This window comes from Miniopterus natalensis, chromosome 8, assembly GCF_054644295.1.
Source record: "Miniopterus natalensis isolate mMinNat1 chromosome 8, mMinNat1.hap1, whole genome shotgun sequence".
Lineage (NCBI taxonomy): Eukaryota > Metazoa > Chordata > Mammalia > Chiroptera > Miniopteridae > Miniopterus > Miniopterus natalensis.
This window is the reverse complement of record NC_142088.1, coordinates 1,794,365-1,821,340: the sequence shown is the minus strand read 5'-3', so window position 1 is coordinate 1,821,340 and position 26,976 is coordinate 1,794,365. Positions and strand designations below refer to the sequence as shown.

The following is a 26,976-nucleotide window of genomic DNA, read 5'->3' as shown; positions in this document are numbered from 1 at the left end:
TTTAAAATACATATTCAGGGAAGTTCTGGTGTGTCCTTCCTGCACCCATAGGACAGGATGAGACGGCTTTTTAAATCCACCTTTCCGGTGAGGGGGGCAGAGCTCAGGCAAATTCATTCCTTTCTCAGCAGCTGTTTATTGCGAGCAGCTGCTGTCAGCCTCTTCCCAGGAGCTGGGGACACGGAGCTAAGGGACCAGTCACAGTGGATTCTGAGCCCGCTGTGAGGCTCCGGGGCCTGGCCCGTGCCACAGGGCCTGGTACCCGGGGATGGACCTGACCCGCCCTGGGCTGGACCTCAGCTCTCACCCGGGCTGGACCCGGACTCGCGGGGCGCGGGTCTGAACCGCGTCCCCGCGCCGCAGACCCCTCTCTGCAACCCAGTCCCCTCGGGCCCCCAGGGCGCCACGCGAGGCCCCAGCTCCACCAGTGCCCACGGCCCTGGGACGGGTGACACAGCCGGGACCCCCTCCAGTGGCCTGGCCCCTGCACCCCAGGCATCCAGCAGCCCCCAGATGCCCGCGCCTCGGCACCGGCGCCCCAGCCCGGCCACTCCAGACCTCCCGCCCTGTCCGCGCTCTCCGTCCGCGCTCTCCGTCCGCGCTCCGCCCCCCGCGTCCCCACCCCCCGGAGCGCCCGCGGGTCCCCGCAGCCGGCCAGTCCCTGCGTCCCCGCGCCCCCGCGTCCCCGCGCCCCCGCGCCCGGCCCGCTGACGCCATGACGCCGGGCGGAGGGAGGGGCGGGGCGGGGCCGGGCGGACCGGCGGAGGGGCGCGCGCGGCGGGCGCGGCGAGGGCGACGGGCCAGGCGGCGGGGCGGCCGATGGACATGGGCACCCAGGGCGCCGGCCGCAAGCGGCTCCCCAACCGGGAGCGGCTGACGGCAGAAGACGAGGCGCTGAACCAGATCGCCCGCGAGGTGAGCCCGGGGCCCGTTACGCGGGGGGGGGGGGGGGGGGGGGGGGCGCAGCTGTCAGCCGCGGTCAGTCCTCCAGTCCGCGGGCCCGCGGGGGTCTCGGCGGGCCGGGCGCCTGGCCTCCGGCCCGGGGCACAGGCCAGGGACACTGACCCCCCGCCCCGCTCCCCCGGCCGCTGTCCCCTAGGCGTGCGGGGACCGGGCGCGGCCCTGGCGCAAGGTGGCCGGGCGCGCGGGGGCGGACAGACGCCCCGCTTTGTGGTGCCGCGTCGTGGGGGTGCTGCAGGCCGACCCTGGAGGCCCAGGGGCGTCCCCGAGGCCACATGGCCCCGGAGGAATGGCCCAGCCCCTGCCGGTGACCATTTGTCGTGGATCGGCACGCTGGGCGCCCCGAGGGCATGGGCCTGGGGGTCACCGTGACTCTCGTTCCTGGGCCGAGCCTGACAGCGGGTCCGGGGCGCTGAGGTTTCCGTGGGAGTTTCCAGGGCAGAGTTTATCCCGACGAGGCGGGCGACTCGCTTCCCGCCGCGGGTTCCCGCGCACGGATCCCCACGCGCGTCCCCTCCAGCAAGGACCCGACCCGAAGGTTGGGCAGAACCGCGACCCCGAAAAGACGGGCAGCTGGTCCGCAGCAGCGGCTCCCCGGGGACGGAGCCAGGCCTGGGCCGGGGGGGCGCGGAGGCCCGAGCTTTCGGGGCGCCCGCCTCGGACCCCGAGCTGCGCCCCGCGTGCGCTCCTGAACCCTGCGCCCCCGCTGCACAGGCGCATGCGCAGACGCAGTGCGACCCGGTCCGCCGCCCTGTCCACGCGCTGGGGCCGGAGCGAGACCGTCCGCCCCGCGCTGCGCCCACGCGGGGAAACTTCCCGGGACCAGCTGCGCGTCTGCGGCGCCGCATCGCAGCCCTCAGCTGTTTATTGAGTCTCCTCTCTGACTAGTTCTTAGGTGGTTTGGGCCTAAATTTCGCTCTTACGGACAGGCGGCTGCCCCTCGGGATTTGTTGAACGTTGAATGGATACAGACTCCTTTCTCCGTAGAAGGTAAAGGCCTTCCAGGCAAACTCCTATTCATCCCTTAAAGCCCAGGGCAGATGGTCCTCGGTGAGACCTCCCACCTCACCCAGGCAGAGCCTCCCTGCCTCCATCCCAGCCTCCTACACCTGCTGTGAGGGTCCCGTGGACTCAGCGTCATTCGTTCACCTGTCTGTCCCCCTGTAGAAGATGACACCCAGGCAGGCAGTGTCTTACTTTTGTGTCCCCAGCGCTGAGCACAGAGCCAGGCGCGTCACAGGTGCTCCTCAGTGCCTGGTACATTCATTAATTTTTTTTAAATATGTCTTTATCGATTTCAGAGAGAGGAAGGGAGAGGGGGGAGAGAGAGATGGAAACATCAATGATGAGAGAGTCATTGATCGGCTGCCTCCTGCACACCCCCGACTGGGGATCGAGCCTGCAACCCCGGCATGTGCCCTGACCGGGAATCGAACCATGATCTCCTGGATCCTAGGTCAATGCTCAACCACTGAGCCATGCCAGCCGGGCATTCATCAATTTTTTTAAAAAAAAGAGGTACAGGCACTTGAAGTACACTTGGCTAAATATAGCCGTTTGCTAAGTGCAGTAGCTTGAATAGAATCCCCCCTCAAAGGCAGGCACCTATGTGTGCACTTAACTGTAACACCAAACACGTTTCCCCAGGAGGCCAGACATGACCGACGGTCGTGGTCTCATCTTTCCAGTGCCTCGGGGACAAAGAAATTAGAAGGATGAGAGTTCCCGGAGTCCCCCTCGTATGTGCTGGTTTCTGTAAACACAGATTGAAAGGGAAGCCTTGGGTTGCTGCTCCTGGGTTAACATCCTGAGATCCTGGGTAACGGGGAACCCATGGTCCTGTTCCCCCCCCCTCAGCCAGAGAGACACAGTTGGAGGCGACAAATTCAGACGTGGGCTCTGAAGCTGCACATAGCCCCGCACGGACTGTGCCGCCTCAGGGACTTGAGGTACCCACCCCCTCGGCTGGGTTTCCCCATCTCTGAGTGGGGAAAATGAACCCCCTGGCGTCAGGATTATGGAAAGCGGGAGCACACGGGGAGCGAGCAGGGGGAGCGAGAGCCACCCCACGCACATCCCCTGGGTCAGACCAACCGTGGATCTGGGTGTTACACGTGCTGGTTGGACGGAGCAGATGCAGTCTTTTGTTTTACTACAGATTGAATTGTATTTCCCAACTGTGAAAATTAGGATACTATTTGAATAGCAAATATTCACTGAGTTCTCAAGAGTTCTCTTAAAAATTAGCAGAAGTGTCTTAAGTTCGGCACTTTCTTATGTGCTCAGTGATTGAGAGGGTACCTGCCACGCCCCCCGCGCCCCTTCCTACGGAGCCTGGGAGGCGGGGCGGGACCTGGGGAGGACCCGCCCTCCAGGAGCTGGGCCAGAAGGGGGTCTGACCTGTAGACCGGTGACGGGGGTGCAAGGCAGGAAGAGATTCGAGGTAAAAAGGGCATGGATGTTTTGTTCCGGAGGTCTGGAAATGAGTTACACTTTCTGATGGGACTGGGAATGGCAGTCAGGGGTGGCATCCCAGAGGAAGCGGCATTTTGAGGGTTTTTTTGAAGGGACAAAAGCCCAGCCCACGCTGGCATCCGCCTTGGCTCGAGTGCGGATTCCCCGCCAGCCTCATGGGGAACCTTGGCGTCTCTGTCCGCGCAGCCCCTGATGGGCCATCCCCTGTGGGTGGCCTTGTCCTCGGGGTGGCTGGCTTATGGCAGACTGGCTGCTGTGTGCCCAGGCTGCCCCTCGGGGGCCCACAGCCTGTCTCTCCTGGGAGCTGGGAGTGATCTTTCCAGTCGTCTCTCCTGGGCAGCTCCTCATGGAGCCCTGTGGGCAGGACAGCTGACAGCCCACACCAGGCCCTGTCACAAGGGGTGGGAAGTGCTACGCTGTGACCAGTCAGGCCCAGGCTGGGACTGGAGGAGTGGACCACCCTGGACCACTTGGGGAGGTGCGGGGCCTGAACGAAAACAGGAGGGCTGAGGAGGGGGGGGGGGCGGTGGACACAGGTCTGGCCTCCAGGAATGTGCACTGGACGCTAAGTGGGAATTCCGAGCGGAGATCGTCACCGGGCAGGAGGCGGGGCCAGTCCCCTGGAGCCCAGATGGGTAGAGGAGACCAGCTCCCTGCAAGGGACGGGTTATACGTTTGTAGGAAACGGAGTTGCAGCATTCAATCACGGTAGATGTGTTGGCGGGAGTGGCTTGCTTCCCGCTGTCTGTCTGAGGTGGCATGTGGGTGCTACGTTGTCAGGACCAAGGTCCCGGAAGCCCTCGGAGCCCATCCGCACAGGAGCGTGGGCGCTGCTTCTCACGCCGGCGAGGTGTTCCCAGGGCAGGTGCATCTCTCTCCTGGCACATGGAACATTGTGCTAATGACCCCTGGTGGCGTCCCAGATCTCGCCTCAGCACCCTGCCGCTGGGTAAAATGATCCGGCCTCACGACACCCACCCGAGGCCGCTCACAGCTCTCCTGCAGGTGGATTATGCCTGTCCCCACACACGCAAAGTAATGATGACAACTGTCACGGTGAGAGTCTCATCCCCTCTGTGGCCACGTGAGCCCGGTCACGGGACGGGATTGGAAAGCAGGGAGATGGGACCTGAGGCTGCTTTTAAGGCCGAGGGGAGCCAGGTGCCCCAGAAGCTCCTCCCCACGGTTATATTCAGCCCCGTCGGCAGAGTTTAGAGCATCTCTGTGCGGCTGGGACACAGGCTCAGAGGTGCTGGGGGACCTGCCGAAGGTCATCTCGGAACTAAGAGGCTCCGGGTCCTCAGCCAGGCAGCTCCTGGATCAGATTTTTGGCTCCATCACGGCTCTATTCTAGGTGGTGCCCTGCAGTCCAGCCGACGTGCTTCCCAGCTCTGGGGTGTTTGTCCCCAGCTGACCTGTGCGCCACCAGCCCAGCAGCCCATGGGGGGGGGACCCCGTATTCTGCGCCTCTTGTCGTCTCTTCATTCCCTCACCTTTTCAAAAGGAATTTTTACTTAACTGAAGTAAGAGATGTTTTTACCCTTGAGCCACCCTCTCAGGCCATTCTCCACGCAGCAACTGGGTGACCCTTTTAAAATATGTCAGATGTGTCACATCTCTGATTAAAACTCTCCGGTGGTGCCCGGCCAGCGGGCTCAGCGGTTGGGCATTGACCTAGGATCCAAGAGGTCGCAGTTCAGTTCCCGGTCAGGTCATCAGGGCACATGCCCGGGTTGCTGGGTCCCCAGCAAAGGGCACGCAGGAGGCAGCTGATCAGTGACTCTCATCATTGATGTTTCTCTCACTCTCTCTCCCCCTTCCTCTCTCTGACTCTCCCTTCCTCTCTCTAAAATCAATAGACATATAAAAATAAAAATAAACTCTCTGGTGCTTCTCATGTCACCCGGTAAAGGCCAAGTCTAATGGTCTTACCAGGCTGACTGGCCTGGTGAGCATCCCCCCTTACAAATAACATGCGTGTGCACTGTGTGTGGATTTTTGAATTTTAGGTACTGCCGGCTGGCTTCCTGGCGTGCGGGGTGAGAACTTGGTATTCATGGTTGCAGCTCAGGCCTCCCCCCCACTTTCCTTTCTCCACATTTTCACACCATCTTTACAGTGCAAGTTCAGGTTAAATAATAGTCCCAGACGGGGCACTGGACCGGTAGAGGATGGTTGCTAACGTCAAATTTCCTGGGTTCAGATCCGGATGCTGTTTCGTGACCTAGATCGAGTTACATAACCACTCTGTGCCTCAGTTTCCCCTGGGTTAAATGGGGAAACTTAAGAGTGCACTTTTCAAAGGGTGCTTGTGAGGGTGAGTGAGATGTTTCAGGAAATGACCGCAGGGCGACGGCTGACACACGGTAAATGCTGGTGACAGTGATGATGATGTCACACCACAGCATTAACCGCAGAGCCGGTGGCACACGCCGACGTCTCTCCTTGCACAACTCTCTGCCTTCTCAGGGGTTCATTATTTCTATTTTTTCCCAATTGCTCTTCTGTCTACATATCTTATCACACCTGATTCTTCACCAACTTTCCAACAGAACTCCTCACAATACGAGTTTCTGTATCTTTCAACAAATCAGATAATCTATCAATTCCACGTTATTTCCCCCTGGAAATGTCCCCCCCAGAGACCTCTGTCCTTGAGACCCCGTCTGCTCTGATGCGCCCAGGGTTTGCTGCAGCTGTTGTGCCCTTTGCACCATCCCAGGAATTCCCTTTGCCACTTTCCTGTCGTTTTCGTTGGATTCTGTGTTGTCTTCTTTCTTGGATTACTATCGCGTTTTGCTGGAACACATCCTTCGGTATCTTTCTGAGAAAGAATGGTAACGAGCCAGATGCTCTAATTTGGTGCCTATGGACAGAGTTTTATTTCTGATTAAAGGCATGGTGGGGATTGAGAGGAAAGTTGAAAGTTAACCTGAGCCATAAACCAGGGAAGCACAGTTCATCTCTGGTGGCCAAACAGCACAAGCAAGGGGACGAGTCACTTCTGTAGTCTTCTCCTGAGTGTGGAATGAAACGTCAAATCAGGTGAACAAACAAAGGCAGTTATAAAAATAGGATTTTCATAGCTCAGGCATCAAGGCTAAGTCGTGTTTATTTGGAAAATTCTCTGAGAACTGACCTGGAGGACCTGGGGAGTTTAGGTCGGCAGAATGTGATAGGGGCCTGGCCTCGGGGAAACTCCAGTCAGCAAGTATGTGGGAGCCAGAACTGGGCAGAGCTCCCGGGCAGCTCAACTTGCAATGTTTCCACCACTTCTTGGCGTGGAGGAGTGAGTGGAAGAATCACAGGTAGCCCTGGCTGGTGTTGCTCAGTGGTTACAGTGTTGGCTCGCAGACTAAAGAGTCCCGGGTTCGATTCTGAACAGTGCCATGTACCTCAGTCACAGGCTCGATCCCCAGTCAGGGTGCGTGCAGGAGGCAACCAATCGATGTGTCTCTCTCACATCGATGTTTTTTATTCTCTCTCTCTCCCCTTCCACTCTCTCTGAAAAAGCAGTGGAAAAAATATCCTCAGGTGAAGATTTAAAATTAAATAAACTTTATGTGATTTTAATTCACTTCCATTTAAATAGCCACCTATGGCAGCAGCCACCTTATGGAACGGCACAGCTCCTAGAAGAGTGGAGGGCCGAGTGCCCGGAAAGCCCGGGTGGGGCGGGGTTCGGAGACGCTGCGCTCCCTCTGGCAGCTGGGGCATTGGCTGCCGATCGGATTCCTCTGCTGTGTTCCAGGAGTTACTGCTGTGCCCGAGTTGAAGGGGGTACAGAGGAGGTGATGAATGGCCCTTAAATCGCAGGCACAGCAGTACCTTCTCACTGCCTCTGTGGACACCAGTTGGCATGAAGGTGCAGGTGGTGAGAGGGGGTCTTTGATGTGACATCCTGTGGGGCCGGGTGGCTCCTTTCTGCAGACGGAGTCACCCTTTCCCAGTGGTCCTGGGCACGCTTGGGGCCAGCGGGCCGTGCAGGCCTGACTCGGCTGGGCCGGGAGCAGGGCTGAGACACTCGTCTTCCTCTCCAGGAAAAGCCGAGGCTGCACGGTGCAGGTGGGCTCCGGGAATAGCAGGCCAGTGGTGGCGTCCCTGTGGCTGCCTCTGCGACAGCTGCCGGTAGCCGCCTCTGCCCCGGGTTAGCCGCCGCAGGGCTGGCATTCCAAGCCCACGGGGTCGTGTCCCCATGCTGCTCGTGGCTCTGCCTGGTCCCGGGGCCTTCACGGAGGGAGTCAGCCGGAGACCAGGGAGGGGACAGTGTCGTTGGGTGATACCTGGACACTAAGCTAGGTGCTTCCACCTGTGCCCCACCATCCTCCCATAACCCCGAGGGTGGCATTTCCACAGCGCCCACCAGCAGAGGGAGGGCAGCAGCCTGGGAAAAGGGGCCGGGAAGTGATGCTTCTGTCCATTTGAAGACCCCCTGAGGGCCGGGAGCCACCTGTCGGTCAGTAAGTGCCGGGGTAGGGCCTGCGCTCCCCTGCCCACTGGAGAGCCCAGCTATGCTGCTGGAGGAGGGATGGGAAGTCCCCCCTTCAACCTCACTGGGGGGTGGCCCACTGATACCCAGATCCCCTACCCCCCGGAGGCCCACCACCCAGATCAGAGGGGCCTGGCTGGTATACACAGAAAGGCCAGTGACAGCACATTTTCTCGGGATTAACGGTGTCCCCATATCTCCTACCAGGCATGTTGCTTCTGCTGTTCACAGCTGAGCTTCTTAAAATAGCTCAGCAGAGCTGAGGACACTGTGCCGTAGAAAGTGGGCTCTCTCCCTTCTTTCTGTTCCTGGTGACAGAGTCTGAAAACCAGCCGTGTCCACAGGCTCAGCCCCTCCACAGGGACCTCTTCCCCCCTCTGGTCCCCTGTCCCCTCTCTGGTCCCCTGTCCCCCTCCTGTCCTCTGAACCCCAGGCTGCAGGGATGAGACAGGAAGCAACTGTAACCACGTTAATGTTCTGTGTTCTGTCGCGATCCCCTGGGGGTCAGGCAGCTGGCCCCGTCTTTATGTACAATCTGCAGAGGACAGCGCACCCGGCCGGCACCCCCTCGCTAACTGAGAACCCAGCTTCCAGATTCCTTCTGGTTTAACACACCTTCTTTACTTGGATTTTTGGTTTTCTTGAATAGTGTCACCATTTTAATGTATTTTTTCACTCTTTTTTTTTTTTAAATATGTTTTTACTGATTTTTTTAGAGAAAGAGGAGAGGAGAGAGAGATAGAAACATCAATGAGAGAGACATCGATCTGCTGCCTCCTGCTGGGGATCGAGCCCGCAACCCGGGCATGTGCCCTGACCGGGAATTGAACCGGGGACCCCGTGGTTCATGGGGTGACGCTCAACCACTGAGCAGCACCGGCTGGGCTAGTTTTTCGTTCCTAAGCCTTTCTCAGCTTCTCTGACTAGAAGGCGGCAGTTACTGAGTCGCTCTTGTCCTGCGTGTGGTGGGAGGAGCCCCGCAGGGAGCTGCTTCTACTGTGGTTTAATACAAAACAGTGTTGCAGGGAGAACCCCTAACACCGTCCACGCCAGGCCCTGTAGAGTGATAATTAATCCCGTCTGTACAGCTTCCTGTGCGGCATTTAGACTCTTGAATTATTTCAGGAAAGGCCCGCCTGGCCCTCAGGAGGGCTCCCTGGCCCTGTCCCAGGTGGCAGGCAGGCTCCCTCCCTGCGGCCCTGGGCCTGTCCACGAAGATGGTTCATTTCTCCAGGAGACACGCAGGGGGCAGAGTGGGCTCACGGTGCCACTGAGCTGCTTTTGCATTAATGAAGCTACTGTCCCAACCATAACCGGCGTGTGCTTTCCCACACAATCACCTGTAAGCCCCCCTCCCCCCTGCGCCCCCATCAGCAGGCCCAGCTTGGCTGCTAAGAGTCAGCCCGACTTCGCAGCAACATTCGAAAGGTCAGGTCCTTTTAAAAGCACAGCAGGAGGTCGGCGACCCTCCTCGGTCACTGTGTGTAACCAGGGACTGACCAGGACCCGTTGCTGGCAGGGTCTCGCCCCGCTGACCCGACTCCCCTCTCCGTCCTTTGGAGGCCGTTCTCTGAGGCGACGTGGCCACACATCGGAGGCGGTTCATCCTCGGGCGTCCACAGTGTGCTTTGCAGCCCCGTGTAACAGACGCCTCAGTCAGAGGACCCCGGCCCCAGGTCCCCGACTAGGACGTTTGCTGTCTGACCTTGGGCAAGTCATGGAGCCTCGCCTTTTCTGTGCCTCGCTTGCCTTCGGGTGGTGAGCAGCTGAACCCCTTTTTCTGAGAAACAACTCCCCCCCCACCTCCCTGGCCCAAGCAGTCCAGACCTGGGGGGAACCCGAGCCTCATGGTCTGGAGAGGGTCCCTCAAAGCAGGGAAGGATGTCGGGGTTCCAGGGAAGAAGGAGACCCCCAAAACCAAGCAGTTTATTACCTCTTACTTCATTTTCTCAAATTCCAAAAAAACTCACCTTTTCAGGATTTTCTCTCTTTCTCCCTTCTGGGCATATAGTGGGTGAGATGTGTCAGTTCCAGCTGCCCCTCACCCCAAAGAATTCTCAAGGCAGCCGTGTGACCACCAAGGGGCTGGGGGAGGGATGGGAGCGAGGGCTTAACAGGGGCAGGTTCTCTATTAGGGAAGCTGAGAAAGTTGTGGGGAGGGATGGTGGTGACGGTTGTACAGCCATGTGAATGTGCTTAATGCCACTCAACTGTGCACTTAAAAATGGTTAAAATGTTACATTTTGTTATGTATATTTTGCTGCAAAAAAAAAAAAAATGGTAAGGGGGATGGAGACGTTGGGGTGGGGCTGGGCTGTAGGGGCCAGTGCACAGCCGGTGTGAATGCCAGCTGGAGGTGGGGTGAGACTGGGGACCAGAAAGAGGTAAAAAGAGACACAGTGGGGGAGTCATTCTGCAGAGGAGTTGGCTGTAGAGAGGATCCAGGGCAAACATAAGAAGTGTTACAAAGTTAAGAGAGGAAGCATTGCTTTTGCTACTTCTCCATGGCAACCGACCCTGGAGGCAACAAAACATCCAGTGGGCTCTTGCTACAGTGTAACTTTTAGGCGGGGCTGCGGGTGCAGCCGGAGCCACCACACCAAGCAGATGATCTAAAGCAGATACCTTCGGGGTGACAGCAACGCTCTAAAATTAGATGTGGTGATGGTTATACTTAGCCGCCAATTTACTAAAAATCCTTGAGTTGTACACCTAACCCGGATGAGTTTTATGGTGTGTAAATTGCACCTCTGTAAAGCTGTTAACACATCGCACCACACACACACACGCGCGCACACACACACACACGATCGTGCGTCCCTGGAATCCATGCCTGTCCCTGCACAGGGGCCCTGCCTGCACCCGCTGTCCCCGTTTCACCAGGAGAGGGACATGGTCACGGGGAGTGGGCTGCGCCTCCCGTATCTGCTGTCTGTCTGGGCCCTGCACAGTGTAGAACTGAAAAGCCTTCTTTCTAATCTAGTCGCGGTGACCTCATCGGGGGCAGCAAAGTGGCCCAGCGAGTCTCGGCTCTACTTCTGGGACCCTGTGATTAAAGCTTCCCCACAGTTGGGGCCCTCAGAACGGCTCCAGCAGGTGACAGCTCCCTCAGCTGCCAGCCTCATCCCCTGGCCCTTGGACTGGGCAGCCCTGGAGGAGACTTGGAGGGTGGGCCTGGCTTCCCCAGGCCCCGCCTGTCCCTTGGGACCGTTTCCACCCGGCAGCATCAGGGGGTCAGCAGATAGGAACTCGGCAGTGCAGTCCCGCAAATAGCTCTGAGCCCTGCCTTTTGTTTCGGAGCCATTCATCACCTCATTCCTGTCCCCGGTGCCAAGAGGACATGCCCACTGGGTGCTTAGTGTTGGGGAGGCATTTAGGCCTCTGGGACGGGCTGGGGAGCAGCTCTTCCCACCTGGAGAAGGTACATGTGAAGCCGCCTCGCTGAGCTGATCAAACAGTGACAGTTGCCAAGTGCTCTCCTAGATTAATACGTTCAAATCCAATGATGAAAATAACATAGAAATGTGAGGGGTGTTAGAGATTATTTCTCTCCACCGCATTTCCTTTACTTGAAAGAGAAATTTGGAGGCCCCGTGACGCACCCAAGGACACACACCTGCTCAGGGTCCGGACTCGGACCCGGGCCCACGCTGCGGGGTCACTCCTGGGGGGGCTGATTCCATACGTCAGGCCCAGTGCCCCCTTGTCACTGTGTTTCGGGGCTTCAGTGAGGGTGCCCTGCCCTTCTGTGGTGCTGTAGCATCCACAGGTCTGTCTGTCCAGTGAGATCATTTTCCACATTTGAAATAAAGGCAACTTGACAATCAGGAAACCCAAGGATGGCTCAGAGTGGAAGCAGAATCTTCACCTAGGATGAAATTAATGTAGATCAAACTATTGGGCCAAACAGTGCCCTGCGTTGTTATCCACACAATGTTGCTGTTTCCTAGGTATTTAGTTGCTTTCGTGGTTTATGAGTGTCTTTTTTAAATGTCAACACTGTCTGGCTCATGCAGAACAGTTTTAAATGCCAGTTTTTGTTTCACACTGTGAGTCACTAATTTGAAAAGCAGCACATGGTGGCCGCCCTCCCAGGGGTCCCTCCGTCCGGGAGGCTCCGGCCTGTGGGAGCAGCTCTCGCGCTTCAATTACTTTTAAAAATATATTTTTATGTACAAATCTACATAGGAACTGCTATTCCAGGGCATAACCACCAAAACTAATTTTTGAAATTATAGTTGCGTGACGAGGTTACAGGGCTGTTGGCTTTTTATTTAGGACTCAGCGTCCACCACTAATGGAGAAGGTTTTTATGTTCAAAAGGAAAATGGGCGTTTGCCATTTTTCTAAGAAGGTGAAATCATGGTGGTAACCTAGATGACTAAAATCCACCCTGGTGAGGGCCGGGTGACATTCTGTTGATTCGTAAATTACCTACAGATCCACCCTCTTTGAAACCAGGGGCGCGCGTGGGCGGGTGGGCAGGTTGGCCGCCCCCACCCAGGGATGGAAGCTGCCCCTTGCTGAGCACATGGTACATTTTCCACTGCATGTGATTTAACCAAACAGCTCTGCGTGTTCACCATAGAAAACAACACGGCAGCCAGTGTTGACCGAAACCCAATCTCATGAACAACAACAAAATGATCCAGACCCTCAACTGAAATAATAAAAGACAAAGCGAGAGGCTTCCTGTGTCCTCGCCAGACAGCTGCTGAAAACGACTCGAACCCCCACACCGTGGGCCCCTCCTTCTGATCTCTTCTTATTTTCTAAAACGTGACGATTGGTTCCCGGCCTGAGACTTGCTCATGCAGTGAACTGTGGGGTTTGTCCTTGAGGTTGTTTCTGTTTTATTTCATTTTTGTTTGGGCCCTGACTCCCTGGACCTGCAACTGTGTGTAGGAATTGGGGGGGCAGGGGGTACAGGGAGGGGAGAGAGGAATTACATATGTAGCCTTAAAAAAAAAACACCTGATTTTTGGTAGCAATTTGTATTATGTGTTTTAAAACTAGATAAAACCAAACAAAAATTGCCTGAGCAATCCGGTGCTGCCGATATAATTCCCTTTGGGTTGTTGGGTCGTTCCAGGTCTTTTTTATGCCATTAAGGTTGGAATAAGGGCAATGAGAGAAAAGGTAAAGGCTGGTGCACTGGGCAGGGATGAGGCGTGGGGTTTAAGATTTGAATACATTTACTCAAATTACATTTATGCCCCGTTTTGCCGAGTCGAGAGTCACGGTTTACTGTATCTATAGAAATGCTTTCTGAGGTCAGCAAATCAACTGACGCTCACTGAGCAACCGTCTGTGTGAGGCTTCGGCTGGACTTTGAGAGCAGTGGCCACAGGGCCCACCGCCCCGCGTGCACCCCGCGGACTGTCCATCCGACACGCGCTCACTTATTCATGGATCACGCAGGCAGGCGCTTCGGGGAGGAGGGGAAGCTGCGCTCGAAGAGCACGCCTTTGGCTTCGGAGCAGAGGCCCGCAGAGGGAGCGCGGGCCCGGCCCTGCGCTCTTGCGTCTCAAGCGTCGGCAGATGCTGCTGCGGTCAGACAGGCAGAGGAGACTCGGCACCTGCCAAACTGGGGTCTCCGAAGGCGAAATGGAGCAGAATATTCAAAATATAAATTACTCAAGCTCCCCAGAAAGAAAAGGAGGTTTGAACCCACACACGCGTCCCAGGGAACGCAGCATAGCCAGTCCTGAGCCGCTTCCGAATGGGGCGGGTGCGGGGGCCGGGGGCTGAGCGCCGGGGGGCGCCGTCCAGCCTGGCGCAGGGCGCGGGCCTGTCACTCAGGGTTGAACTGCGTGGCGCCTGTCATGTGCCCCGTAAACCCTTTCTCCGGGCCCAGCTCCTGAATGTCTGTTTGCCTTTCTCTTGGCCGTGTAGGTGTGTGACGGGAGGTCGCAAACCGACCTGAAGTTCTGTTTGTCCTGCAGCAGAATCCGTTAATAACGCCTTATAACTGGGACAGTTCGTGCTCCCAATCTCATCCGGCTATTTATAGCGAAACCCAGTTTTCTCTGGATTAAAGTGCATTGGTTAATGTTAGCAGCCGAAACTGGTTTAACAAAAGTGACTAGAATTTGTGGTTTTAAGAAATTATCAAGATGCCCGGCCGGTGTGGCTCAGGGGGCTGAGCGTCCCATACGCCCAGAGGTGGCGGGTTCGATTCCCGGTCAGGGCACAGCCCCGGGTTGTGGGCTCGATCCCCAGTAGGGGGCGTGTGGGAGGCAGCCGATCGACGTTTCTCTCATTGATGTTTCTCTTTCTCTCCCCCTCTCCCTTCCTCTCTCTCTAAAATCAATTTTTAAAAAAATGATAAAGATTGTGGCCCTTCCGCGGAACAAGCCTGACTCCAGGCTCCCATTGACGAGGCTTCGGGAGGATGGTGCGACGTCCTGGTCCGGCTCATGGGGAGTCAGGGCAGGGAGAGTGGAGTTTCATTCTGGACGTGTCCCGGGGGCGGGAGGGTCCCCGGGCTGGGGAGGGAGATGGGCCGTGTCGAGTGCAGTGGAAAGACCCAAAGGGACACAAGTAAAGAATGTCCCTGGAACCTGGCGGACGGAAGCCCCTGGCAGCCTCAGCCTGAGCAGTTTCCGTGACATCACAGAGGTGGGGAGACCACTTAGACTGAAAGTCCAGCGGGCTGGGAGTGGCCCCAGGTCGGGGGCTGGGCTCTGGCAGAGACCCGCGGCTCCCTCCGGCGTGGCTCCGTGCCCGCGTGTGCATGCTCTCCGGCCGTTCAGGGCTCCTGCTGACCGCTGATGTCCGTCTCCATCCTGCTGCTGGCTCCCAGGAGCAGGTACAGTTGCTCTTCACAAGCTCGGGAGGCACCTGGGACCCAGCCTGTGTGCAGCGTCGGGCAACATCCCAGCCACCTCCTGCCGGACACCTTGGCTCCATCGCAGCAAGAGCCCCGCAAGACGAGGAGGCTGTTCCAGGAGCCGAAACCCTCGCTAAGACCATGGCTGGCGTTTACCGAGCGCTCGTTACACACCAGGCCCTTTGCTTTCATCTCCCCAACAGCCCTCGGCGATGGGCCTGTGAGGGGAAAACTAACAGACCCAGAGGCCACTGGCTGGACAGGCCGAGCCAGCCTTGGACACCGGGCACCGACAGCAGGCTCGGTCGCTCCCCCTAACGGACTCGCCTGTGGGAGCCGGTGTCCGGGGCCAGGGCCCGGGGAGGAGGCCGTGGGCGCCAAGGCGTGGAGGCCGCCTTTGGAAGAAACAAGTGATAGTCTGCATGAGGACAGGTGCTCCGGGGTGGCAGAGCTTTATTCTATATAAAAAAGAACTTTCTAGAAAGGAACGCTGCTCGGAAACGGGCTTCCTCTTGACGGGTGTGTTCACTGCGGGAGACAGAATGATCTTGTTTCTGTGTTAAATAAACTCGGACAGACCGGTGGGTAACTAGGCTCCTCGGTGGAGGCTGGGGCCTCCTGTGACAAACGCTGTTAAGTGCTTCGAAGTCGTTTTAGTGAAACAAAGAGACCTGGGAGTCGCTCTGAAAGTCTTGAAGTTGCCACCAGAAGGCGCAGCGTCTCCGCTGTCCCTGGTGTGTGAGATGTCCAGGGTCAGTGGTGGGAGGGCTGGTGGCTGGCGCCAGGGCCGCTTGCAGAGTAGCTGGTAGACACTTAGGAGGACATGGGACCCTGCCCTATTCTCAGAGACACAGAGGCCCCACCTTGTCCCCTGCCTCTCACTCGCGTCCCCAGGAGGCACAGAGCTGTTTTCTGTCTGTATTCCCCTCGCCCGGCACGGTGTGGGGATATTTCTATTTCATGTCGTGGCACTTACCACAGTGATCACTAATTGCTTATTGTGCGATGATTTAACATCAGTCTCCCTCTGGAAGGTACGTCGGCCCCTTCTTCACTGGTACACCTGCAGCAGGCCTATGGCAGGTCCTCAGTCCATGTTTGTTGATTGAATGCATGAGCGAGTGAATGAAAGGGTGAGCAAGCAGATGAATGCATGAGTGAATGAATGAATGGATGAGTGAATGAATGAATGGATGAGAGAGTGAATGAATGAATGGATGAGAGAGTGAATGAATGAATGAATGAGGGAATGAATGCATAAGTGAATGGATGCACGAGTGAATGGATGAATGGATGAGTGAATGGATGAATGGATGAGTGAATGAATGAATGAATGAATGAGTGAGTGAATGGATGAGTGAATGAGTGAATGGATGAGTGGGCGAGCTTACACCTGCAGCATTATTGGGGGGGCTATTTGGGGTCACTCTAATCATTGGAGGCGATGTGAGGCCTGAGAGAAGGCAGTGGCTGGGCGGGTGCCCTGAGGTGCAACTAAGAGAGGCGGCCGCTGGGCGACGGGCCGAAGGGAGGAGAGGAGGGACGTGTGCGAGGAGGGACCCGCCACCGGCATGCTCGGCATTGACTGAAGCCCCGGCCGTGCCGTGCGCCCCGCAAGGCCGCCTCATTAGTCCTCACAGCAGCGCCACAGGCCCTCACTGTGGTTGCCTGTCCCTCGCAGGTGAGGTCGCGGAGACCCAGATGTTAATAAAGCCTTGGGGGAAGCACAGGAGAAAGACTGCCGGCGCGACAGTTCTGTCCGGATCTGGGGCAGCTGAGTCGCCTGTGGGAATTCCCGTCACGCTCGCAGGTGCGCTGAGGCTTGGAGAAGCCAGGGTTAGAAATACAGCTTCGGGGCTCAGGGACTGAGTGGTGGGGCTGACAGAGCCCAGGGAGGCTGAAGACCACCCAGGGACCCCGATATCTCCCCCCGCGGCCCCGTGAGTGTGGGGCGAGCGCGAGTGTTCTCTGTATTTTGTGTGGCGCTCGGATGTAGATCAGATGTGATCCATGATGCAGGGGCCTGTTACATCAGTTAAATGAGAGGTATGCGCCGAGGCGGGGCCTTACTAGATTTCCAGAGCTCCCTGAACTTGGGTAGGAAAAAAAGCAGCGTTATCACCAGTTATGAACGTGGGGTCAGGTATGTGTGACTTTGTCATCGGTAGAAACCCCAGGTACCTCACGACACTTCACAGTGTTTGCAGCCCCCTGGGCAGTTATGGTAGGTGTGAGCCCTGGTCACTAACACACAAAGAGACACATCCGTGTGCTGGTTTTACGCGGGTGCCTCTCCAGACCCCCACCCCCCACCCCCTTCCTCCCGGCCCTGAGATGCCAGGGAGGAGCTGAGCACCCCCTCTGACGGGGCTTTGCCACAGGGCACAGGGGAAGCTGTGCGGGAGCCAAGAGAGAGCCTGCCCCTCCCGTCTGCTTCCTGTTTCTGGGAGCATCACCCAGCAACAGCTCCTCGCCCCGCAGCTGCAGCTGGTTCTGTTTCTAGTGTTTTCCAGGAGCTCGGAAATCACCGCCATCCTGGAGCCTGTCCGAGCTTCTGGAGGCCCCTCCCCCATTGGACAGCCCCGCCCTAGCTGTTCCTGAATTGCTACCTCGGTGTCACCTGAGTCCCCTTTGCCTCTCGGCCACCCAGCCCATTTAGTGGGCCCCTGTGTTAAATTACTTCTGTTAACATAGCTGGTGCAGTATCTTTTTTCCTGACTGGTCTCTGATGGATACAATGTATCCCAATTTAAAAGTGTATTTTGATAATGTGTTTCAGGATGATCTGTTTCCTCTGTAACCTGTATACTTTGTGTTAAGCACTTAGAGATGTTATTCTGAGACTGGCCACAGGCTTCCCCAGCCTGCTGGGCAGGGCACCCTCCCCACGGAGGGAGGGGAGAGCTCAAAGGGGTCACCCGCCCAACTGCAGTCCCCCCGGTTCGCTTGCAGAGCCTGCAGGAGCACAAAACATAAAGGTCATTGTTTTCCTTTCGTCCTTCCTTTCTTTTCAAATAAATGAACTTTGTGTTATTTCCCCCCTTTAAAAGTAGTACATGCTCATGGAAAAAACATCAGACAGCAGAAAGGAACATGGTTGTATCTATAAGCTCATTACAACATAAACACAACTGTGGCTCTGTTTTGATGTGTTTCCTCTGAACCCTGGCTGCTGTTACTTTTCACAGATATCACTGGGGGGCTGCATGTGTGCTCACGTGCACGGACACTGTCCTACGCATTTGCGTCCGTTACATACTTGTTATGGGCACCGTCTGTAGAGCTGGACCGAGTGTCACAATGTTGATTTCCCAGGGTTGACGTGGCCATTTCCTTATGATGTAAAACTTTTTAAATAAATTATTTTCATATCGTGGATAAATATGCATAACATCAAATCGACCGTTTAACCATTTCTAGGTGTACAGTTCGTTCAGTGGCATAAAGGACATTCACATTGCTGTGCCACCGTCACCACCATCCGTCTCCAGACTATTTCCATCTTGTTGAGACATCTAGTTGAAACTGTCCCCATGAAACAACAGGTCTCCGTTCCCTCTCCCCACCCAGCCCCTGGCAGCCGCCATTCTACTTTCTGGCTCTGTGAATTTGGTTAACATACCTTTTTACTATTGCGTGTTGCTTTTCCAATAAAAGTTCATGGTAAAATTATTTAAATGTATATACTCAGTGCCTGCCTGCCGGTTTCTTTTTTAGGAAATTAAATTAGCTCCTGCCAGCAGGGGATGCCACCGCGCCGGTACTCACTGTCCTTTCTCTGATGACACCTGAACCTTCGCGTAGGGCTGTGATGCCTGCAGTCGTTCCCTTTCTGCTGGCCTCAGGCACGGAGAGCTCGTGGGAGGGAGGTGGTTTTAGACAGAGACAGGCGCTGCTCCTGTCCGGTTCTCTGAAGCTTTCTCCCCACACAGACTTGCTACTCCGTCGCGTGGCCAGTGTCGCGTGGACGCGGTTAGCGCGCACACCGTCTCACTTCTGTTTTCTGGGGAAAACGCCATGCTGGCTCTTCTCTGCTTCGTTTGGTGGAGTTGCATAAGCAAAAGAGTAAATTGAATTTTTTAAATCATTTTTTAAATTGTGGTTAAATACACATAACATAAAATTTGCCATCGCATCCGTTTTTTAAATTTATCTTTATTATTGTAAGTATTACAGACGCCCCCCTCCTTTCCCCCATTGACCCCCTGCACCCTACTCCCTCCCCACCCACCCCCAGCCTACGCACAGCTCAGTGGCTTTAGGCACATTCACAATGTTGTGCGGCCACGGCCACCATCATCTCCATAGTTCTTTCCATGTTCCCAAACTGGAACACTGTCCCCGTTAAACACTCACCGCCTCCCGCCCCCACCCCACCCCTGCTGCCACCGGGCCCGCCCCCCGGCCCCTGGCCATCACCCGTCTACTTTTTGGCCCCATGAACGGACAATTCCAGGTGTCTCATGTAAGTGGAATCACACAGGTTTTGTCCTTTGGGGCTGGCTTCTCTCAGGCTCCGTAATGTTGCCCAGGTTTCTCCCACACTGAGGCAGGTGGCAGGTGGCAGGTGGCAGGTGGCAGGTGGCAGGTGGCAGGTGGCAGGTGGCAGGTGGCAGGACCCCTTCCTTTTCTAAGGCTATTCCAATCATAGTCCGTTGTACAGACAGAACTCAGGGACGTTATTCATTTATCTATCGGTGGACGCTTGGTTGCTCCCACTTATAAAGACTAAACTGGATTTTGTACTTAGTATTAATTATTGGGCACTGCGTGTGGATGGACATGCTGATCGCACAGGCCCTGAAGTCCGTCCCTACATCGTTCTGTTGGTTGTCTGATGCCCTGAGCCGGCGGGAAGCCTCCGGCACAGGCCCCTCGGAAACGCCCACCTGTGGCCACCAGGGGGCAGCCGTCGGGGTGTGACCGGCACCCGCGGCGGTGTCTCCCTCCGGCCACAGCCCTTTGCCTTCTTCTGGAGATAAAGATGCTTAAAGGTAGACTTGGCTCTACTGTATTTTATTCTACACGTAGGGCAAATACTTTAAATAATCGCAGGATATCAGAGCTCAGAGCTTTGACTATTTTTGTCTTTTGGGTCGTCTCTTGGCTGCTTCACTGTGGGCAGAAAACGTCTTCTTTTTGAAAAAACTCTGCCGTAGGAGAGTCTTCACCCCAGAAGGGAAGTTCGGGAGCATCTGCTGCCAATTCCATTCTTGGGGGACGCGGCCCTTCCTCCTTACGTGTCTGGAGAAGTTCACGGCTGGCGGCCAGATCCTACCTCAGCCGGGAAGTGACCGGGGACCGAGAGGAAGCATTTGTCACAAAGTTCAGCCTCTTGTGCTAGGGCCCCGGCACTGGGAATTCCAGTTGGGATTTCGGCTGTGTGGGCTCAACGGGGCGATCTGGTCCCCTGCGCCAGGGTGCTCGGGCAGCCGTGGCTCCGAGGGGCAGAGGGAGCGGCCGACGGAGCCTGGCAGGCGGCGGGCAGGGCGGGGAGGCGGGGGGGGGGGGGGGGGGCTGGTCTAGGGCAAAGGTTACCTCCCACGCGTCTCCCTGAACATGGTGACAAGACACATTAGACTTAGAGCAAATGCTCCTTGAGCTGTTTTTAAGAATGTGCATCCTCTAGGCCAAGCACCTTCACTGCACTTAGCATTTCACTTATTTAAACACTGATTTCAAATAACCTCTCATTTAACCCTTACAGACCCTATGAGCTCAGTACTGTTACTGCCCCTGTTTTCAGATGGGGAAACTGAGGCAGGGAGATGGGATGTGTACCTTGTCCAAGGCCAACAGCCAGTGGCAGGCAGAGGCTGTTGAGGCCCTGGACCCCGAGCTCCCTGTCCTCCGCCTCGGTGCCCCTCCCTGCAGATAACAACTGTCCTCTGACACTAACAATAACAGTTCCCTTTCCCGACTTCAGGCTGTTCCTTCTCCACCTCTCCGGGCCGTTTCTCTTTTATTGGTCAGTGTTAGAGTCTAGCCCGTGGGCAAGAGCGTGTGGTCCTGAGACGGGTGATCGTCTCCTTTCAGGCGCCGTGTCCGGTGATGACGGCCGATGCTCCTTACAGGCCGCTTCGAGGCCCTTTAACGTCTCACCAGCCCGAGTCCCGCGCGTGTTATCACGGAGCAAACGCTGACTCTCAACGCTGCGGGGTCCTGTCTCTCCCGAGCTGCAGGGTGTCCCCCTGAAGCGGAGCCGGTGGGCCAGGCCCGGTACCATTACGATCGCGTGAGCTCTGTGGTTGAGATGGGCAAAGATTCGGCTCCATGGCTGCGGGAGAGAAGCTAAAACGCGGGGCGCTTGAGACTACGAGTCAGTCTCACCCGAAACTCGGCCTAAAGCTGAGAGCCCAGGGAAACGGTTTGTAATGAAAATATAAACAAAAACCCACACCATTCCCATGTCCCACAGTGATGATTTTTTTTAAAAAGAACAACAAAAAGGTAAAATCCTACTGAAAGTAGCATTTAGGAATTAATAAATAAGCAGGACTCCCCTGAAAGTAATGGAATCTTACGGGCCAACTGTAATTGAAAAATAATTAAAATTAAAGGTATTTTCTTTCTTTAAAATAAAAAGAGAGAAGCAGGGCCTAGGCGGAGGAAGCGACAGCAATGTCCCCCGGGACACAGCGGGTTGGGGGGGCGGCCCCCCCGGCTTCCCAATGAGGCTCAGTGCCGACGCCCCGGGAGGATGCTCTGAATCGAGCAACTTGCGGATACAGCGGATACAGCGTAAGATACAATGTAACTCGGGCCAGCTCTGAGGTTCCCGGGATGGCTGAGCCGTGAGAGCGCCAAGGAGGGCTGGAGAGGAGCAGTGGGGTGACGCTCGGCCTTTCCCGCAGCCTGCAGATCTCGTGCTCCAACAAACCCCACCTCCCAGTCCAGACACCGCCAGCGGCTCCTCGGCGGCCTCCTGGGTAAAGTTCAGGCTCCTTAACCTGAGTAGCTTGTTTGTTGGACTTTTAAAGAGCATCCTGACAAGATCCAAGGTGCTCTGAGAAGCAATAAAATTCCCCCAGTCCCGCCTCGTAAACCGGGCAGCTCTTTTGTTCCGCGTTTCCTTCCAGCCTTTGTCTGCATACGTAGGTTTTTCACACAGTCACAGTCACAGCGCAGTTGTCGCAGGATCAGAACACCAATGGCAATGGGGCAAAGCCAACGTTCTGGGCTTGGAGGTGGGCAGCTGCCTGGGAGAGGGCAGAGCTCCCCACGTGCCCCCAAAATGCTGATTAAAGCTGTAACCTAATCCAAGCTAACTAAGTGACGCCAGGCTGCCCGGAACCTGTGTGAACTAATCCCAGAGCCCCTTACCCTGCAGGAAAAGTCACCCGTGCTTCAGAATAACCCACACGCGTGCTGCAGGCTCTCGGGGACGGCACCCCCCGGTGCCAGACTGGGCTCCCGCTGTCGCCTGCCATCCGTCTGGGGGCTGTGTCACTCTCCGTCCCACACAGGAAGCTGGGAGGCGGTCTGGAAGGGCCGGGACTACAAACTGCAAGTGTCAGAGCTGGGATTCCAAGCAGATTCCTCCCAAACCTCTGCTTTGGAAGTGTCAGGGCTTCGTACAGTCACCTGCATTCTTTGTGTGGACCCTGCAGGTGGCTGCCTGTCACCGGTTCTCGACCTTGTCACTTAGAGTGTTCTTCCTGCCAGCCCGCCTCTGAGGTCTCACTCTGGGTGACCATGTGGCCCCCAAACCTCAGCTCCCTTCCCACCTTGTGCCCCCCTCCTGTCCCTGGGGGTGGGTGTCTCCTCCTGTCCCTGGGGGTGGGTGCCCCCTCCTGTCCCTGGGGGTGGGTGTCTCCTCCTGTCCCTGGGGGTGGGTGCCCCCTCCTGTCCCTGGGGGTGGGTGCCCCCTCCTGTCCCTGGGGGTGGGTGTCTCCTCCTGTCCCTGAGGGTGGGTGCCCCCTCCTGTCCCTGGGGGTGGGTGCCCCCTCCTGTCCCTGAGGGTGGGTGCCCCCTCCTGTCCCTGGGGGTGGGTGCCCCCTCCTGTCCCTGAGGGTGGGTGCCCCCTCCTGTCCCTGGGGGTGGGTGTCTCCTCCTGTCCCTGAGGGTGGGGTTAGGCCTGACCACAGTAACCACGGGGGGGGGCCGGGGGGGGCTTGGAGTTCTTAGATAAACTTGGAGTTCTCACGGGATGAAAACACGGGCCACCAGGCTTAGACGGTGTGTTGCAATATTTCTACCCTGCCCGCCATCCCTGCATGTTTAGCGATGGGTCTGGGTGACTTACCCGGACAAACTCGTAAGTCAACCTGCTGCTACCTGGGTGGGCACCTGGGTGAAGATACAGGTCCCTCCGGATCAGGGGTCCTCAGTGGGGATCATTTGCCTCCCAGGGGGCAGGGGGCAGTGTCTGGAGAGACGCTGGGTTGTCAGCTGGGGTGGAGAGTGCTGCTGGGTCAAGCATGTGAGGACAGGATCCTGTGAACCACAACAGGCGTCACAGCGAAGAATTACTGGCCCGGGGTGTCCACAGCGCGAGGCTACGGAGCCCTGCTCCGCATGTACACTAGCCTTTCCCCGCAGAGGCGACCCCACATTGCGTTTGGGTGCCTCCGTGGAAGTGGGGTCAGGGACGGGCTCCAGGATCGTCCGGCAGCTCAGGTGAGGCCCGGGGAGGACCGGCCTTCGGGAGCCTGGGGGCTCGGCCACGCCCTCGGGGACTGCGAGGCGGGCCCACGCCGCCCGTGAGGCGCGGCGCCTTTGATGGACCTCGCCGCAGTCCGGGAGTGGCTGGTCAGGATCCCGGGGTGGCTGGTCAGGATCCCGGGAGTGTCGTCTGGTCAGGATCCCGGGGGTGGCCGGTCAGGATCCCGGGGGTGGCTGGTCAGGATCCCGGGAGTGTCGTCTGGTCAGGATCCCGGGGGTGGCTGGTCAGGATCCCGGAGGGGGCTGGTCAGGATCCCGGGGGGGGGGGCTGGTCAGGATCCCGGGAGTGTCGTCTGGTCAGGATCCCGGGGGTGGCCGGTCAGGATCCCGGGGGTGGCTGGTCAGGATCCCGGGGGTGTCTGGTCAGGATCCCGGGGCGGGCTGGTCAGGATCCCGGGGGTGGCTGGTCAGGAGCGGCTATTTGATCTCCTGTTACTCCAGAATTTCTGCTCTCGGGCCGAACACGTCTCTCCAGGCTGCCGCTCTCTGCTTGTCCTCAAACATCCCTTGAAGGTCACTTGAAATCGTCCTTTTTCAAAGGTGAGGCTTTTCTGTCCTGCGTTAGCATCTTCTGCAAAGACAGAGGCTTGTTCAGACAAACGGCCGGTGAGGAGGGTGCTGGTAGCCGGCCTCGCTGGGCGGGCGGCTTGTCTCTGAACTGTTTCGGGGACCGGGCGGCAGAGGGAAGCCTCCCTGCGGGTGCAGGTGCGGGTGCGGGCGGGCGCCTGTCTTCAGGGCGTGGCAGGGCTCCCTTCCCTCGGGAAAACCCCTTTCCTCGGAGGGTCCTGGGGGTGCTGCCCCAGGGCCTCTGCGCCTCGCTCCCGATGCTCCGTCTGTCCGTCAGCTCGCCTGCAAGTCCCGCTGCTCCTCAGCAGCGCCTGGCGTTTTAAACCCTTGAATTCATCACAGCTGCCTTTCGGCCTCCGTTTGCTGCGGGTACCGTTTAAGCTCAGGCGATGAGGTACTGTGGCCCCCCACTTCTTTCTGTGAATGGCATCTGTCAGTCCCATCAGTAGACACGGTTGGGTTCTGGGTTTTCTGGCTTCGGGGCAGGGATGTGTTTCCTAGAGCCGACCGTTAGGAACAGGCCGCCTTCCCCACGTTACACGCGCAGGCGGGACGGCCAAGGCCCCAGCCAAGGCACGGTGGCGACCTGGGGGAGGCATCGCTCGCCTTCTTTTAATCGCGTTTCCTGTTCGGGTTCACTCGCCTCTTATCGGGGGGCCTGGGCTGGGCGTTACAGCTGTGGGAGGAAAGCGATTCTCCCAAGTCACTCTTCTGATCAACGGTATTTTCAAGGGACTGTCCTGACAGCTTATACGGAGTTTTCTCCTTGAATTCTAGTTCCCCGGGGTGGGAGGACTTTGCGGAGTGTCCCTGTGTAACTGAGAAACACAAAATGGGTTTTAGTTTTTCATTCTCCATAGTTTTAGAAAATAATCCGCTGACACCTGCCGAGGGCTGTGTTCACGAGAAGCGGAGCCGGTTTTCCTGAGAGACTCACTGGAGGGGCCTGTGGCCGTTTCCTTGGTGACAACATATGCGGGATGTTCCTGTGATCACTGTGGTCCGGACTTGAGGTCGGCTGGCTCCCAGGGCTGGGCTGGGAGATGGGTACAGTTTGCTCTCTGGGATTGCGTCGGACTCACCCGTTCACTTTGAGAGATGGGCTTCATTCCAGAGTAAGATATATTAGAAGTTATTTTACACGTGGCTCAGATCTGACCCGGTGGCCGTGCTGTTGGACTTTCTGAGGCTCCAGGGAGGGGCCCTGGCTGGGTCGAGGCAGCTCTGTGACGGGCCCTTCAGCCCCTGTCCCTCCGGCCCCGCAGCCTCCCTCAGCTCCGTGGCCCACAGTCCCTGCTGCCCACCGAGCGTCTTGTCTGTCCTTTCAGGACACGCCGGTTGCCCCATCCCCATTCAGCTCCCAATCCTGACACCCACGCCCGCCCCACCCTGCGCCTGCCCCCCTTGCTCGGGGCTCGCAGGCCCCTCCCGCCCGCTGCACGGTTTCCTCTCCCCTTGAACTCCTACCTCTCAACCTCCAAACAGGCTCCGCGGGTCTTTCCTGTCCTACAAACAGATGGACAAATGTACAGGCCTCCGCGCACCCCTGGCCCCCAGCCCCGCCTTCCTCGCAGGCCGCAGCCACCCTGTCTCACGGGCCGAGCGTGGCGTGTTCCGCTGCGGGCCTCTACCAGCGCGGTGGCCGGGCCTCCGGATGCCACTCGGCGGGCTCCCCGCTCTCTTCCCCTCACCTGCCCGGCTGGCTCCGCCGCTCACCCCAGCTCTGAGACCCTGCGGAGGGCGGGCTGCCAGGGGCGGCCTCTGTTTTCTGTTTCCCTAACCGCCTGTCTGCCTTGGCTTGTCCCTGACATGCCTCTTACTCAATAGATGTGGCATCCCTGACTCCTCTCCCAGGCACGCTACCAACACCACCACCTTACACCCATTCCCACTTCTGGGTGAAGTGCCCGGGATACCTCCACCCCGCTTTCTGCCACCGCCTTGGACTCAATCCAGTGAAAATTCCCTTTACTCACCTTCCTTAGAAAGTCTAAGGAGGCCCCAGCCAGCTTGCTCAGTGGTTAGAGCATCGGCCCGTGGACTGAAGGGTCCCGGGCTCGATTCCAGCCAAAGACAAGTACATCAGTGGCAGGCTCAACCCCCGACCCTGGTAGGTGCGCAAGCAGGAGGCGACCAATTGATGTGTCTCTCTCTCTGTCACTTTGTAGCTGCTGTCACTCCCAGGTGCTCTGTCCATGGGAGGCCTGAGGGTCAAGTTCACTATGGGCCTGAGCTGGGCCGGCTGACCATGGGATATGGCTTTCTCTGCCCACAGCAGGCAGGGGCAGGCTCCCCCATCTGGTGCTCCTACCAGTGGCCCAGGTCTTCCTGGGTGTGGGCACCGCTTTGTCAGTGCCCCTGGTCCAGGCTAAGCCCAGGGAGACAGCTGAGGACACTCCCGAGCCTGTCGACTGTCTGTTCCCAGGGAGGATCCCCGGCTGGCTGGGTCAGGGGAGGGACAACTCTGCGTCAGGTGGTGCCCTTAGGACTGTTAGTGGGGACCTGGGTTAAAGGCCTGACTTTGTTCTTCTGATGTGTGTCTGTAACAAGTTACGCAACTTCTGTGGGCCTCGCTGTGTGTGAAGCTTCGAGAACTAGGTGCTGTGCAGATCAGGGTGATCATTTCATAATAAGGAGTGTATTTTCATATTAGTCAAAGGATCCACCTAAAATAATAATGTAACTGTCTGCAGAAGTAACAAAGTAATAATGTAACTGTCTGTAGAATTAATGAAGTAATAATGTAACTGTTTGTGGAAGTATAATCGATAAGGTTATCCTGCTGTCATCCACATGGCTAGTGATTCATGGAAAACAGATGTCCCTGTGATTTAGGAAAATGCTTCCATGTCAGCGATCTGACTCAGGGAGGCCGGGAGCCACTCTGCCCCGTCTGCCTGCCGTCTGCTTTGCGGGGGGGACTCCGGGAGGGGTTGTCTCTGTGGCTTTAGCCCTAGAACCAAACCACAGCCAAGCTCGTGAACCTAGC

The 26,976-nt window shown here is 57.3% G+C and overlaps 1 protein-coding gene across 4 annotated transcripts in view; it reads left to right on the top strand.

Annotated features, from left to right (window-relative positions):
* The first annotated feature begins 809 nt into the window (after positions 1-809).
* LRRFIP1 (LRR binding FLII interacting protein 1) overlaps positions 810-26,976 on the top strand; it is a 94,487-nt gene continuing 68,320 nt past the window's right edge. For all 4 annotated transcript variants that reach the window (XM_087819488.1, XM_087819487.1, XM_087819486.1 and 1 more), the window contains exon 1: positions 810-915. In XM_087819488.1, coding sequence (XP_087675614.1) covers positions 820-915 — 96 coding nt within the window. In that variant the 5' untranslated portion in view covers positions 810-819. The remainder of the gene's footprint in view (positions 916-26,976) is intronic.